Source organism: Marmota monax, unplaced genomic scaffold (assembly GCF_021218885.2).
Source record: "Marmota monax isolate L192 unplaced genomic scaffold, Marmota_monax_Labrador192_F-V1.1 WCK01_AAM20220418_F8-fsc00072, whole genome shotgun sequence".
NCBI classification, from domain to species: domain Eukaryota; kingdom Metazoa; phylum Chordata; class Mammalia; order Rodentia; family Sciuridae; genus Marmota; species Marmota monax.
The window spans coordinates 3805489-3823101 of NW_026692356.1; the positions used below are offsets into that span (position 1 = coordinate 3805489).

Consider the following 17613-nt stretch of genomic DNA (forward strand, 5'->3'; position numbering starts at 1 on the left):
GAGAAGGGATCTATTTTTAGTTTTGCATGAAACTGTCAGAGCAGAGTTGTCCCTTTATCTATATTTTAGCACTTGTTATTTTTTAGTTGTAGATGGACACAATATCTTTATTTTTATATGGTGCTGAGGATCGAACCTAGTGCCTCACACTTGCTAGGCAAGTGCTCCACCACTGAGCAACAACCCCAGCCCTAGCACTTAATTTTATTCACTTACATTCAAGCCTTGGTTTCCTTAGAGTTGATAACAGTCTGGCAGAGTTACAAAATTATATTTGTAGCAACATTCTCTGAATGTTTTCTTGGATAAGGCCTAATGCCAAGTGGTCATAGACTAATTTATTTTAAAAATTATTAGTAGTATAACAGTGTGCTTAGACATTCATAGAAATCCTGGTGATTGTCCTCCCCCCGCCCCCCCTTCTAACTCTTTATCCTGAAATGTTGTCACTGAGAATAGAACAAATAAAGAAATCTTAGAATGAAATGAAAGTGATTTGATTAATTTGAAAATTTTATTTTAGGAGCAAATGATGAGAAAGAAACAAGCAATGCATCTTGATGCAAGATATGTCACAATGGTGGAGAATGCATATTACTACTGTAACCCACCTCCAGCTGAAAAGACTGTGAAAAAGAAACGACCTCCTCTCCAGGAATATGTCCGGAAACTTTTGTACAAGGATCTCTCTAAGGTTACCACTGAGAAGGTAATTTTTTTCCCTCCAGTACTAGGGAATCTAACCCAGGGCCTCATAGATGCTAGGAGAGTACTCTACCACTGAGCTATATCCCTGGCTCCTAGAGAAGGTAAATCATAATTGAATCAGCTACCTATTAATAGTCAACTTGTGATTTGTGATAGTGCTAAGCTTATATAAATTCCAGGAGTGGTAGGGATAGATCCCAGGTTCCATTGTGATTGATTTTGTACAAGCCATCATAAGAAGATTCGTTTTATATCGTGATACATAATACTTGTGACACTTTTTGTTTTCTTTATACAGTAAATTTTTATTCTAATTAAAACGATAACTTCTAAATTTAGTTTTGATGCCATATATACATTTGAAGCTGTTTATTTTGTTTGATTGTTTATTTATTTTTATTTTTTTATTTATTGGTTGTTCAAAACATTACATAGCTCTTGACATCTCATATTTCATACTTTAGATTCAAGTGGGTTATGGACTCCCATTTTTACCCCGTATACAGATTGCAGAATCACATCGGTCGTTTGATTGTTTATTGATTTTGCAGTACTAAGGATCAAATCTAGGGCCTTGCTTATGCGGCAAGTGCTCTACCTCTGAGCCATCTCCTTAGCCCTTAACTCTGGTATTCTATAATGAATTTGCTTTTAATTTGCATTAGTTCAGGGGCTCTCAACCTTCAATGAGCTTTAAGAAGCCTATGATCACTCTGAAATTTCATAATTTTGAATGTCTGAGTATCTGTATTTTTCTGGAGAGAGGGTCTATAAGCTTTCTTTTTTTTTTTTTTTTAAAGAAAGAGTGGGGGAGAGAGAGAGAGAGAGAGAGAATTTTTTAATATCTATTTTTTTTTAATTCTCGGCGGACACAACATCTTTGTTTGTATGTGGTGCTGAGGATCGAACCCGGGCCGCACGCATGCCAGGCGAGCGCGCTACCGCTTGAGCCACATCCCCAGCCCCTATAAGCTTTCTTTAGATTCTCTGTATGGAATAATTTCCATAAAAGGTTAAGAACTACTGGCTTTAGCTTAGTTATTGTAGTTACCTTGTGGAAACTTTACTTTTAAGATGTTGAGCTGAACATTTCTTGGTTAACTCTGTGATATAATACAGTTCAGAACCATGTTTCATTTTTGGATAGAAGGAGTAATAGTGCAGCTTTGAAAATTGAAGCCATTTTCCAAAATCATTTGTAGTAGTTTAAAACAGTTTTAGAATTGGCTAAGTCTTGTGTGGTGGTGCATACTTATAATCCCAGCAGCTGGGGAAGCTGAGATGGAGGATCACAAATTCAAAGTCAGCCTCAGCAATTTAGTGAGGCCCTAAGCAACTTAGTAAGACTCTGTTTCAGAATAAAAAGGATGGGGATATGGCTCTGTGGTAAAGCCAGAATTGGCTAAAAGTTTGAAAAGTATTGAGTACTTATGTGAGGACTTTGACATTTCCAGTGAAGGTGATATGAGAAACATGTTTGGTGATTGTAGAGATTATATAGATGTGAAAGGAATATTTTGCAATCTGCTAATAGTATCAAAAAGAAAGAATATGAATAGAAGTATAGCTCATAATGATCTTTATTACTAATAGAAGTTTTGAAATAGTAAAATTAACATGTATGGGGCCTTTATAATAACACTTTTCCTGTGTACTTCACACGTTTTAGATTGTTTAATCTTTACTATAAATTGAAGTGTAAGTACTTTATCATTTCTCATTTTACAGAAGACTAAGGTTGTTGTGCAGTGTGTTAGTCTACTTTGTGTCTGTGTGACCAAAATACCTAACAAATATAACTTAGAGGAGGAAAAGTTTTTTCAGAGGTCTCAGTCCATCATTGACAGCCCAATTCATAGCATGCCTCTAGTGACTCACTCCTCCAGTCACACTCCACCTGCCTACAGTTATCACCCAGGTAGTCCATTCAAACATTCAGTGGACTGATTTCAGGCCACAGTTCTCATAATCTGATCATTTCACCTCACAATATTTATGCATTAACACAAGAGCTTTTGGGGGAAACCTTATATCCAAACTATAGCATGTAACATCAGTCTTGATGCAGTAGTCTCCATCTTAAGTGATCTTCTAACTAGTTGACCTTGCGTATATTTATTTGTCAGAAATTGATGATGTTTTTTAAAGAAATGAGATTATTTGTATCAGGTATTTCACAGAACAGAACATATTATTTTTGGCAAACCTTGGGTATTTCTTTCAGTGTCCTGAGTGTATGACTCTATACTGTTAGATTGAGTAAAGGCCTGGAGGTGTAGCTCTGTGGAAGAGAACCTTTGGGTTAAATCCCCACTTATACACACACACACACACACATACACACACACAAAGACTGGAAGGTATAGGAAATTTGGAGGAATTGTAGAAAGATTTAGAGAAAATGAGAATAAATTTTCTCATAAGTAGAAAATCTCATTTTTCCTATCTCTAAAGTGAAAAGACTGGTGAAAGCACTATATAAAATATTTCCCATTTCCAAAGTTCTGTTTCTCTGTACAGTAATAATAAAGTACCTGTATTATTTGTTCAGACTAACTACTATACTCTTATTTATTTGAAAAAATTCTCTTCCTTTAGGTTTTGAGACAGATGCGAAAGTTGCCCTGGCAGGACCAAGAAGTGAAAGACTATGTTATATGTTGTATGATAAACATCTGGAATGTGAAATATAATAGTATTCACTGTGTAGCCAACCTCTTAGCAGGACTAGTGCTCTACCAAGAGGATGTTGGGATCCATGTTGTGGATGGAGTTTTAGAAGATATTCGATTGGGAATGGAGGTAACAAGGACTTCTTTAAAGTCACCAAATTGAAGTTTGTGGAGAATCTAAACAATCTTTGAATCATATTATTGAAAATAATAGTCATTTACTACTACCTCTTTGGAGTCAATGATTTATTGGGTTTTTTTATTTATCTATTTTTATTTTCATTTTTTATTCATCTGTATTGATACACATGTTCATTCCTTAGCCTACCCCTCATGTACTCCTACCCTTAAAACTATCACAAAGTGCAAAAGCCCTTGCGTGTATAAATCATGGGCATTTATGTGAAAAGCATAGATATTTTGGCAGGTATATTTGTATTCTCATATATAATATATATAAATATATTTTCTTTTTTTACATTAATTTTTATATACTAAATTATACATGATGATAGGATACATTTTGACATATCATACATAAATGGACTATAATTTCTCATTCTTTTGGTTGCACATGATGTAGAGTTATACAGGTCGTGTAATCATATATGCACATAGGGTAATAATGTCTCATTTATTCCACTATCATTCCTACCACCATACCCTCTTCTTTCCCTTTACTCTCTCTGTCTAATCCACAGTACCTCTATGTGATTTATTGTTTTTTTTAATGTATTTATTAGTTATTGATGAGCCTTTTTTTTTTTTTTTAACTATTTCTTTTTTAGTTGTAGATGGACACAATACCTTTATTTGTTTATTTATTTTTTTATGTGGTGCAAGGGTTCAAACCCAGTGCCTCATGTGTGCAAGGCAAGCACTCAACCACTGAGCCACATCCCCTGTCCCTGTTGATGAACCAACCTACCTTCCTTCCTTCCTTCCTTCCTCCCTCCCTCCCTCTGCTGAGAATCAAATGCAGTGCCTCACATATGCTAGGCAAGCTCTCTACCACTGAGTCATAACCCCAGCCCATGATTTATTGTTAATAAGCCCTGGTGTATCAGATTTTCTGCTGTTATATCAGGCTAGCACTGGAGTGGTTTAACTGGTTTTCTAAAGCTCTTGTTAAGCTTATTTTGGCAGGCTGTATTAGATGTTTATTATTTCTGGATCACTTTTGAGATTTAACTTATAGGATTCTGTGAACTTACTAATTAGAAAAAGTTGATAATCATTTTAAAAGAATTTTCTGTAAATACTTTCCTCTTACTATAAACCTTAGGCATATTGTTTACTTCATAGATTACAAAGAAAATAGTTGATGGGGTTAATAGGGAGAACTGCATTTTAAGTACTTTAAAAACAATTCGTTTAATGATAGCTTAATAATTTAATATCTAATATTCTTTTTATTAAAAACATGCCATTTCTTAATGGACAGTAAAAGGACTCTAACAATGACCATGTTATTAGAAAGGAGTAAAGAAACCATTGTTGTCTCACTGTTCAGTGTTCTTTCAACAGTTGATAGATATTGTTAAATTAGAGAATTTGCCCTTTCAAATATTTTACTACATGGAAAAAATTTGTGGTTTTTTTGTTTTGTTTTTTAGGTTAATCAACCTAAGTTTAACCAGAGACGTATCAGCAGCGCCAAGTTCTTAGGGGAACTTTATAATTACCGAATGGTGGAATCAGCAGTTATTTTCAGAACACTTTATTCTTTTACTTCATTTGGTGTTAACCCTGATGGTTCTCCAAGTTCACTGGACCCCCCTGAGCATCTTTTCAGAATTAGACTAGTATGCACTATTTTGGATACCTGTGGCCAGTACTTTGACAGAGGTTCCAGTAAACGAAAACTTGATTGCTTCCTTGTATATTTTCAGGTACATAGGCAGAATATGCATTTTGGCATATTGCATGAGTTCCAAAACATTATTGAAGAAATACTATAGTATTTGTATAAAATGTGTTCATATTTAGGTTATTTTTATTATTCATATAAGGATGCTTTTAGAGGCTTAAATTTGTTATTCTATTATGTTAACATTGTAATTGCTTATAGCTTTTATTTTGATTAATTTGGGGAATTGTTTTGATATACTTGATGAACTTAATATAGTAATTTATGCATTATAGTATCTAATAACAGTAATTTATTAGTTAAGTTACTTATGATTTATATGCAGTTTATGATGTTCTTATGTTCTGGTTTATGTCCAAAATTATTCTCTATCTCCCCCCACCCCTTTTTTTTTTTAATAATATTTTTAGTTGTAGATGGACACAACACCTTTATTTTGTTTATTTAGTTTTTTTATGTGGTGCTGGGGATCGAACCCAGTGCCTCACACATGCTAGGCAAGCACTCTACACTGAGCCACAATCCAGCCCCAAAATTACTGTTTCTAAAAGATTCTGTTTTCTTTTGGAGAAAGAACCTTATTACTTTGGGGGAAAATATTAGTTTTAACACAGAAAGAAATTTTTGTTTATATATTAGTAAATTCTTATATTTCCCATATCTTAATTTTAGTTTATTATATAAATTTGTGGTTTGTAATAAGTTCAGTATAAATTAAATTCAGTACAAGTACAGGGACAGTTCTGTAAAGTTTATATCCCACAAGTTAACTTGTGGGTTGATTGGTTGGAGCCTAATCACTGTTTACCATAAGATACTGACTAGGTTGCACAGCTCACTGTTAAGTTCTTAAGATATTACTGAATGAAATATCAGTAATATCATACAATTTTATACAATCATTAATTGTTAGTAACTTCTTTTTACCCACTGATAAAGAAAATAGATTTAATATTAGAACTTGAGGTGTCATAAACATATCCATGGGGCTGGGGATGTAGCTCAAGTGGTAACGCGCTGCCTGGCATGTGTGGGGTGCTGGGTTCGATCCTCAGAACCACATAAAAATAAAATAAAGATGTTGTGTCCACCGAAAATCTGAAAAATAAATATTGAAAAGAAAATTCTCTCTCTCTCTCTCTCTCTCTCTCTCTCTCTCTCAAAAATTAAGAAAAATATACATATATATATATCCACATAGAGACTGGTTTTAAGTTGAGGGTAAATACTCAGGAAATTGCAGTTTGTTACTTTTCTCTTACCATTATGTCTTTCCAGTATAGTACAATTTGTTACTACTCCTTTATTTCTGAATTGATGAGTAAAAAATGGGGAAAGATAAATGAGTTGGGAATCAGATTCCCTGCTCTATGTAAGGATTGTCTTAGCTGGGGACTATTTATTAGAAACTAGAGTATTGCTACAAAATAACAGCTATAACTATCAGTATCCAAAGTAGAATCTTTTTCATATCAGAGTCCTCATTTGGATTCTACCACCTGGGCTGAGAGAAAAGAGGCATTCAGAAATAACAAGGAACAAAAAGGAGAAAAAATCTTTTCCAAAGTGATTATCACACAGAATATCTCTATATAGAGATATACCAAGGAAATGGGAGTCAGGAGTGGGTGAGGCTGGGGAGATAAGGTCATTGTATTCTGCCTAGAATACAAGAGAATAAAGTTCAGATGACCAGCTAGAAGGATCACCTTGTGCAGTGCTTCACAACTTCAGTGTACATGCACATCACCTAGGAGATTGTTATGATGCAGATGTTTATTTAATCTGTTGAGGGTTGGGGCCTAAGATTCTCCATTTCTAACAAGCTCCCAGTTAGGTTCACACTTTGAGTGGCCCTAGAACAAATTGGAGAGAAAAAAATGAAGTACCCAGAGGAATACCTGTTAATAATACACTAATAAATTCTTAGATTGGGCTTTCAGTTAATCTGAAAGTTTAAGAATTAAACAGGATATGTGTATATGGCACTGTGTAGTTGATGATTACTGATTTTTATATAATTAAAAAATCATGTCCACAGCTATTTTATTTTCTATTTATTTTTATGGTGCTGGGTATTGAATCCAGGGCCTTGTGCATTCGAGGCAAGCATCCCCAACCTTACTTTTAATTGACCTTTTTAAAAATCAAAGCAATAATTATAGAGAAAATGATAAATGAGAATTTATCAGAATTTATCAGAGGGAAAGATAGGTTATCATTTATGAGTGAAACTAAAGATAGTGGCTTTTAATCTCATTGTTTTTATAATATTAAATATGTAAGCTGGGGTATCAGAGTAGAGTTTCCACCTTGATTTCAGAGTATCTGAAATTTCTACTTGGCATTTTATTTATAATTTTCCTAAGGCAGTTATAATAAAAAGATATTTAAATAAAGTCACTAAGTGGCTCAAAATCTATACAAGTAGAAATAATTGGACCATTACTAAAAATAGTAGGCTTTTTATACAACCTTTCAGCTTAGTTATTCTAAGTAGGTAACATCACAATATAAATTTATTATTTTAAAATATTTTTTGTTATTTCTTATAGCTAACTTTTTTTTTTTTCATTTGTTATCAGCGTTATGTTTGGTGGAAGAAAAGTTTGGAGGTTTGGACAAAAGACCACCCATTTCCTATTGATATAGATTACATGATCAGTGATACATTAGAACTGCTAAGACCAAAGATCAAACTCTGTAATTCTCTGGAAGAATCTATAAGGCAGGTGCACGACTTGGAACGAGAATTCTTAATAAAACTAGGTAAGCAACTAATTACAGAGAAAAAAAAAAGGTGATTTTGGAAGTTTGTTTCTAGAATTTGCTTTGTAATGTTACCACAGTTTTATATTGGAGTACTTTCTGTTTTCCATCATAAGTGTTAGCATTAGATAAAACCTCTGTGGCAACCTTGGTTTCATTAAGTAATCTCAAGCTGGAGTAAAACAGTCAAGTAGTACTTTAAGCAAGTAATGGTGATGGAAAAATACAGTTTTGTCAGCCTCTCTTAATTTTAGAATCTTGGTTGCTAATAAAATCTACTTTTTATGAAAGTTTCTCTTACATATACAATGTATATTTTCAGCAGGCATTATTTCTAAGAATGTGCAGGCTAGAGATTACAGAAAATTTGGAACAACTCTACAGAATTTCAGACCTTATTCGTTTGTAGATTTACCCCTGTTTCTAAGGACCAGAGAAAATGTGCCAAGGATTATCTGTACACTTCAGTATCCTTCTGGAACATCTCTGCCTAGGGACTGTAGGAATCAACTAACTTTGTCAACAGAGATAACAGGTAGAAGGTCTAGTTGTACCATTCTGGTTTGCTTGCTGATAGCTCTTAACATACATTATTGTGGTCCTTTCAAAGTGACACATGTTTTCAGACTATTGTGCTGTTACTTTACTCCCCATTAGCACTTGGTACATTTGCGTCTTATCATTAGGGAATCTTTACCTTAACCAGTTACATTAACTGTATAAATTGACTATGTTGTATGACTAAAGAACTGATTTTCATGGTGAAGGCATTTGTAATTTTTTCCCCTTTCAAACTATTTTTTTAATATTATATTGAGTTTATTAATAGGATTGCTTTCATCAAAGGTAAATCCTGTCTTGGAGAATATGATTGTTGCTTTTTGCAGAACTGGGGATTAAACCCAGGGGCACTCTACCATTGAGCTGCCTCCTCAGCCCTTTTAAAAAAATTTTTATTTTGAGACAGGGTCTCTGTAAGTTGTGACAGCTGGCAATCCTCCTGCCCCACATTCCATGGTGCATACCACCGTTCCCAGCGTTGATTTCCGTATTTTTCAAGGCACTGCTACTTATCATACAAGTATTGATTTTTCCTACTACTCAAGCCACAAAGGCATAGGTAATTCTTCTTGGTTTTTTAACCTTGTCCCAAGTTACCTGATTTTTCTTTTCATATTTCTAATTGAGTAAATGATCATTTCAAGCAAAGTATTTACTGATAAGTTGATAAACTTAGTTAATTCATGTACTTTGTGTGCTTTAAAATTGTTCACTAATAACCTTGTTGCCCAAAACCTTTTCATGATAACTCTCTGTGTAGGGGCATGAGTAAATATTAGTGTGACATTCAATTTGGTGGTGGTAAAGAGAACAATATGCTTTGTCCTTTGTAGATTTGGGCTGCTTAGGAGGAGTCTGGAGAGGGAAAGATAGGTTATCATTTATGAGTGAAACTAAAGATAGTGGCAGCTACAGTTAGTGTGCTTCCAAGTCATCTCCATTTTCCTCCTGATTTTAAGAGTCTAAATATCAGGAAGATGTGTGTAGAAATTTATAAATTAATTTTCTATTGAAAAACTATAAGATAATCTAGTGTTTCCCATTAGTAGCACTTGCAAATTTGTTGTCTCATTTTATGGTATCCAATGCTAACAGTATAGTTAATAGGGAAACACTAAAAGCATTCCTTTATTTATTTATTTGGTATGGGGGATTGAACTCAGAGGCACTTAACCACTGAGCACATCCTTAGCCCTTTGTATATTTTATATAGAGACATGGTCTTGCCAAGTTGCTGATGCTGGCTTTGAACTTTGTGATCCTCCTGCCTCAGCCTCCTGAGCCACTGGGATTATAGGCATGCGCCACCATGCCCGGCTTTTATTTTACTTAAAAAATTTTTTTGATACCAGGGTTGAACCCAGGGGTGCTTAACCACTAAGCCACATTCCCAACCCTTTTTATTTTTTATTTTGAAACAGGATCTCACTAGGTTGCTTACAGTCTAAATTGCTGAGGCTGGCCTTGAACCTGTGATCCTCCTGCCTTAGCCTCCCGAGCCACTGGGATTACGGGCATGTGCCACCATGCCTGGCAGTGTTTCTTTATATTTAAAAAAAATAATAATTTTAAATATTATTACAAATAATAAATGTTCATGACAGTAATTTTGAAAAGTACCAAGACAGCAAAAATCACCAATATTTCATATAGAAAGCTGATCATGTATTAATATTTTCATCTATTAAAATTTTTTCATATGTTTGCAGATTTATAACTGGATTGGTTCTACATAATATATTATGACTTTTTTCCAGTATTAAATATTCTTTTAAGTCTTTGTTTTCTCATATGCTGTATTTCTTTCTTTAAATGTGCCATAATTATTGAACCCTGTTGTTTCTTAGGTTGTTTCCAGTTTTGTATCACTATAAGTAACAAATTAATGTTGGTTTTGAGTGTACCTCTGATTTCCTCAAGATAGATAAATACACTGAGACATTTATTTTTAAACTTAAGAACAAAACTAAAATGACTATTATACAGCTTAGCAAATGCAAACTGTAATATTAATAAATTGTTTTGAAACTAAATCGCAGTGCAAATGAAAATTTATGAGAAATAGCATATATTTTCCTTACAAATTGGAAGTCTGTCAAAACAAAACTACATATATATTCCAGTTTTCCCTATGATGCGTTATAAGTTAAATATAACAAAAGTGTAATAATGTTTCACATTGTGTGAATTTATTACCACTTTGATTTTTTTACTGAGAATGCTTACGTTTACGTGCGTCATTTGCCTTTGAAAACTGACAGTTCAATATTTTTGCTTTATAAAGTCCAAATAAACACATTAATAAATGAAACCTATTATTTGTGTCTATGAAAACTAATAAGTGATGAGAGAAAGTGTTTAAATGAATGGAATCTCAATCAGATACTTTTTTCTCAGGATAATTGCCCTATTGAGATAGAGCTCTGAGTTTCATCTATCTTTCAATTTTTTTTTCTTTCTAAACTGAACGTAAATATTTGGTTACTTTGTACTTGCATATTTTTGTCAATCTCTAAGAAACTGGAATTGAGTTTTTACTTTTATTGATTGGCTTGGTTATTCAAACTGTGGCCTTAGTCTTTATAAAAGAGAGGGGTTAAATCACATTATCATTAAAGTTTCTTCCTGCTCTAGTCCTTTGAGATTGTGAATAAGCAAGTATTTACTAAATTCCTTCTGTGTACTTATCCGTATATGGCCTCAGTTAAGTTTTGAATATATAAAACAAGTTATTTGTCCTCAAAGGTCTTATCTGATATGACATTTGTGAAATCCTTAAGAAAAACATTTTATGTTATCAAATGTAATGTGTTTACAATAGGTGCTCTTAGGAGCAACCAGGAGAAAAAGTAATAGGTTGAAGTGTACTCAGTGATAATTTATACAGGAGGTAAAACTTAACACTGAACCTGAAGAATGGATGGGATTTGAAAGCACATAATAATGGTTTTCCTCTACTGAGAAGGCTGTTGGATGAGCCAGATCTTAAGGCAGTACAGACAGGAAGAGCCGAATATAGGAGAAGGCTAAGGAAGGAGTAGTGGGAAATAGTCGGATGAGGGCATAGTATATGCATCTTGAAATTAGAGTAGGTTGAAATTCTGACAAGAAATGAACATGCAATGAGATGTGGTGTGGACATGAGGAGGTGGAAGTGCATTCAGGCCAGGAAGTTCCCTGAGGGAGAAAATGTTACTGAAGAAAAATATTAAGCTATGTAGTGACAAACTGCCATGTCTTTTTGCCTTGTTCCCTGTCTTAATTTGCCAACATTCAGAGAATCAAAGGTGATTTCTCCATTCAAGTAACATGATTTTATTATATCTTTGAGGTTTTAGAGACTCTTGAGATGTCATTTGATAGAGTGTGGCTATATCTTATTTAAGTCTGGGACTGAACCTTAAATGGACTGCTTTTTGTCTTTGTCTGAGATGAGATTAGACAGGGCGATCTACAAGTGTTGACACTTAGAAAAGGAAAAAAAAGAGCATACACACATACATGTTATTTTCCTTTCTGCTAATGGTTAAGAAATGTTATCAGTGGTCCTTTGTTGAAACGTAGGTTTAGTTTTCTTAATGTTTCTTGGAATAGTTTTCAGTTCTGATTTTTACCATTGTTCTGAGAAAATGCCTTTTTAAATTGTGTCTTTCCATTTTTTCGTTATTTCAAGGCCTTGTAAATGACAAAGAGTCGAAAGATTCTATTACGGAAGGGGAAAATCTTGAAGAAGATGAGGAAGAAGAAGAAGGGGGAGCTGAAACAGAAGAACAATCTGGAAATGAAAGTGAAGTAAATGAACCAGAAGAAGAGGTGATGACTTTTATTTATAGCAAATAGGTATATTTGTATAAGAGTATTTTGATTATATGAGCCAAGATTTTATTTAATACATAAAAAAAGATCTCCTCCTCCTGGTTTCATTAGAGTAAATATAAATAGTATTTCTATTATAAAACCCTTTGGTTAATTAAGAGTTTTTAAAGAAGGGAATAAAAGACTATTCATTGCATTTTTTATATTTATTTTTTTGTTATAGTTGAACACAACACCTTTATTTTATTTATTTATTTTTATGTGGTGCTGAGTATCGAACCCAGGGCCTTGCATGTGCTAGGCGAGCGTTCTGCTGAGCCACAACCCCAGCCCCCATTCATTACCTTTTTATTCAATTAGCAATTCAAAGAAAAATGTTTGTTCTATGTATTTTTAATTTCATTGTTTTATAGTCTTAGAAACAAAATTACTGGCTAGATGTTAATAAACATTGCTTTATTTTTCCCAGCTCCAGTGGGAAATTCATTGTGTACTGTAATAATTAACATGCCCTTTTTGTTTTTATAACTCTGTTAGGTCAAACCATATGAAATTGCTCTTCCCAAATGGGAGCTCATAACCCACTTGAACCAAATTGTGAAATATGATATATCAAGAACTATGTAATGTTTTGAACAGCCAACAATAAAAAATTAAAAAAAATAAATAAAAAAAAAAAAACTAGCCTAAAAAAAAAAAAAGAAATTGCTCTTCCTACTATTTTTAACATTTTCATATGGTTCAACCTGATAGTTTATTACTTTTTTCTTCCAAACTTGCTTAAATTGAAAAGTTGCATCCATAATAAAAGGATGTTTGGGATTGATTTGTTTCATAATACAGAGGTGGATTAGGGAATGATTAGGAGTATCTGAAGAAAAAAAACTGACCATGAGCTAATATTCAGGTGTATAATAGGTAAGTAGGGATTTATTGTACTATTCTTCTCTACCTTTATATGTTTAAATTATAAAATTAAAAAGTAAAAAGTTTAAACAAAGTAGGATAAATAAGGATAGGAATAGAATACTAATGAAAGTAAAATTTAAACCAGAAAATTAGCATTTGTTCACTGGTTTTCATATAAATGTAAGTTTATATAATCATTATGATTTAGTGTGTATGATTTTTTTTGTGTTCCTTGGGTGCTTTAAAGTATTTAGGGATAGTGTGATAATTTATAAGTATGATTTTTGTTAAATATTAAAACACAATTTATAGTAAGTATTTAAGTGTTTTAGGAAATCAAAGTTGTCAAGTTTTGTTTGAATAAAAATGTAAATATTTAGAGAAAGTGCATTTAATTTTTAAAAGAATATTATTTATAGCAGACCCAGTAGTTTAAGATAATTAAAATTTTTACACAGTAAGAAGTAAAAATTCATAAGGCTCTTTTTCTTTGGCCCTTAAAGTTTATAACAGTTGTGAACATCTGGTCTGATTCTGCTGCATAACAAACTGCTTTGCTGTTAGTTAAAAATGAATGATTATAACTGGGCTTGGTGGCACATGCCTGTAATCCCTGCTACTTGGGAGGCTAAGACTGGAGGGTTGCAAGTTCAAGGCCAGTCTGGGTGACTTAGCAAGCCCTGGTTTTAAAATAAAAAATAAGAAAAGTTAGGGATATAGCTCCGTGGTAGAGCATCCCTGGTTTCAGTTTCCAGTATTGGGAGTGGGGAGGGGGAAAGAAGATTGTGAAAAATCAGTATAAACAATATTTTTTTTTTTAAATAACTGGCAACTATTTGCAGGCAGTGGAAATGCACTTTTGTGCTTATATTATTTGTTGCCATTTTCTTTTTCCAACCTTAGAACACCCTTAAAGTAGATAAAAACAAATTAATAAAAATGTAGAACTGGAATATGTTTCTATAATTGGTTTCAGTATAATAGATGGGTATTGATTTGTCTTCAAAATGAGATTGTCATAAAAACATTCAGTATGGGGTAGGGTTGTGGCTTAGTGGTAGAGTGTTCAACTAGCACATGTGAGGCACTAGGTTCGATCCTCAGCACCACATAAAAATGAAATAAAGATATTTTTTTAAAAAATTCAGTAATACAATTTAAGTTGGATTAAGTATTTTATAATGACAAAGGGAAATAAGAAAGTATTTTCTTTTTATAATTCTAGACTAATCTTATGGTTGTCTTTGGGTTCTGCTGCTCTACTAATTATATGAACAGATCTAATAAATAAATCCAACATCTTCAGTAAATGTGACATTAAAGAGGACTAATTTTCATACAGATTTCTCATTTAAAAAGTTGTGAGGGATTATATTTTCCCTCTAAATACATCTTCTCATTTCCAAACTTGAACTTTTATTATTTTGACAGTTTTGTCATTTAAACTATTAAATTTCCAGTTGAAGAGTAAATATTATACATGCGTATGTGTGTTTGCTAAGGAGAAATGAAAGCAAAATGTTCAGTTGGAGGATCCATATGCCTATGTTTGGAAGGAGAGAAAAGTATGGCTTACTTTGAGAGGACAATAGAATAGAATTACCTCAAAAAAAGTCGATCCATTTTGGGTAAAAGGGTACTGTGTTTGTGTATGTTTTTGAAGTGTTTTCATTTTAAGAACTTTTAAGAATTTCCAAATGTCTATAGTAAGTAATAATATACTGTTTAATAATATATAAATCAATTGTCACATACATTAAAAGTATTACAAATTTAATTTTTTTAGGAATTATTTCTTAGTTATCTTAGCATAATCTTAATTTGTGAGTTTAGTATGATAGATTTTGTTTTTATAGACACACATTGGACATACTTATGGGGTACAGTATGGTAATTCAGTACCTGAATACAATGATAAAATGAGCATTATTAGCATTATCATCTCCTCAAATATTAATCATTTCTATGGGTTTGGAAGAAAACGTGGTATGTCTACACAATGCAATATTATTCTGCCATATGAAAGAATGAAAATGTCATTTGCACTACAGTGGCTGGAATTGTGGTTGGTATTTGAAAGACAAATACTGTGTGTTTTATTGATTTATGCAAACTAAACCAGTTGGTCTCAGAGAAGAAGAAAGTAATAGTGGTTGCTAGAGAAAGTGGAGAGGGGGAAGTGGGGAGAAATTAGATAGTGGTTGTTTTTTTGAGTTTTTAACTTTTATGGAACCATGTGGGGTTGAATTGTATTGTTGGGATTCAGGAATTGACAGATGGAGCTCCACTGTGTGCTTCACCCTTTGACAATCCATAAGGATTTTGCCCTAGATTCTGTTTGAGAAGCAATCTCAGCTGATAGGGAGTTGAGGACTGACTGGGGGATGAGGGGAAGTAGTACTTGAAAACCACTGGTTAGGGAAGCAGAAGACCTAGCTCTTCCACTTGATGGCAGTATATCCTCTGGCAAGGCACTTATCCAGGCCTTGGTTTTTTTCATGTATAAAATGGGAACAGTTAAACTCACTCTTCCATCTTTGGAGTTGGAAAGAGTAAACAAAACCTCAAGTATGTAAGAATACCATCCAAACTGAAGTGCTTTATAAAATGCTTACAACAATGTTAAAATTTGAACTTTGCAGATTTAGATAGGTATTAACGAACTATGATGAGAAGTTCAGCATTGCAAGGATTAGTTTCAGAGGAGAAAAAAAAAAAAAAACAGTTCAGGAAACTTGTACCTTGTGGAATTCAAGGAAGAGTTTCCACAACTGATCTTTATATTGTTAGATCACTGGAAGCTGGTAAGGTGGGCTTTCAGCTATTGTTATGTAGGAAATGTTGTCAGCTGACTGTGCTCTCCATTGTAAGCAGACTTCATAAAAGGCTGAAACTGGAGAATAATAAACAATTATACAGGTAACAATTATACATGTAAAGTGTAGTGATTCTTCAAAGTGTTTTAATCTTCTATTAATGTTAACAATTTCAGGAAGGTTCTGATGATGATGATGAAGGAGAAGAAGAGGAGGAAGAAAATACAGATTACCTTACAGATTCCAATAAGGAAAATGAAACTGATGAAGAGAATACTGTACGTATGGCTAAAAGATTTGAGTTTTGAAATTGTGTAACATTTTATTAGTATTTGAATTTTAGCCACTGAAGTTTTCTTTTGAATATTGAAAAATAGCTCTAGAACTTTATTTTCAACTTACATTCATAGCCATTTTCTTAATAAAAAGTTCTTTTAACAATAAGGTTATATATTTTAGTTACTTATTTCTCGAGTTACATTGAGCATGTTATCAATACAAAAAGGCTCTGCCATATAAAACCTTACAGTTAAGGTTTCTGGTCTGATTTTGTTTTTGTTTTGTTTTAATAAGGAGGTAATGATTAAAGGAGGTGGACTTAAGCATGTACCTTGTGTAGAAGATGAGGACTTCATTCAAGCTCTGGATAAAATGATGCTAGAAAATCTCCAGGTATTAAATATCATTCTATTTTGAAGAATCTTCTTAGCATGAATCATTGTACATTACATTCTATTAAATATGAGGGTTTATTATCTGAACATCTGCTTCTATAACAACTTTTCCTGAAGAATACAGCTTGCAGCTGTCAGATACATCTTATATTTAAAATTCTTGGAAGTATAAGGGGAGAATATGTAGTTAATATAATACTTAATTTCAGTATTAAGTATTCAGTATTGGAACAGTAATTTCATTATGCCAATCTCAAGTTATATCTCATCACTTCTAAGTTCCTTATTTTGTTTAGGAACCAAACTTTGCAGAAGATGAACAATTGGAGATATTTAGTTTAAGAAATTCTTATGTTGGAGTTGGGGTTGTGGCTCAGTGGTAGAGTGCTCACCTAGCCTGCATGAGGCACTGGGTTCGATCCTCAGCACCACATAAATGTAAAATAAAGATATTGTGTCCACCTAAAATTTAAGAATAAATATTTTTTAAAAAGAAGTTTTTATGTTGATTATTTGAATAGCTTTTGTGTAAATAGAAAAGTATGAGTTAATATTTAAAGAAAGATTAGGTTTTTTAGTGTATTGATAACATTAATAAACTGGATTTTATAAAACACTTCATCTAGCTGGGAGTTTTTTATTTTTTCCTGATGCTGGGATCAAACCCAGGGGCCTCACACATGCTAGGCAAATGCTCTTAGCTTTATATTATATCCCTAGCCTTCCGTCTAGCAGTTTTTAAAAGGTCATAGTAATTTGTAGTAATTAACATTTTTCTACAAGAAGTAGCTAGGGCAGATCAGAAAGTGACTTTTTAA

The 17613-nt window shown here is 33.0% G+C and overlaps 1 protein-coding gene across 6 annotated transcripts in view; it reads left to right on the top strand.

Moving 5' to 3' along the window:
• Positions 1-17613, top strand: part of Upf2 (UPF2 regulator of nonsense mediated mRNA decay) — a 113643-nt gene that overhangs the window by 75755 nt on the left and 20275 nt on the right. For all 6 annotated transcript variants that reach the window (XM_046442323.2, XM_046442325.2, XM_046442329.2 and 3 more), the window contains 7 exons: positions 524-709; positions 3307-3510; positions 4997-5272; positions 7836-8019; positions 12254-12393; positions 16298-16399; positions 16695-16793. In XM_046442323.2, coding sequence (XP_046298279.1) covers positions 524-709; positions 3307-3510; positions 4997-5272; positions 7836-8019; positions 12254-12393; positions 16298-16399; positions 16695-16793 — 1191 coding nt within the window. The remainder of the gene's footprint in view (positions 1-523; positions 710-3306; positions 3511-4996; positions 5273-7835; positions 8020-12253; positions 12394-16297; positions 16400-16694; positions 16794-17613) is intronic.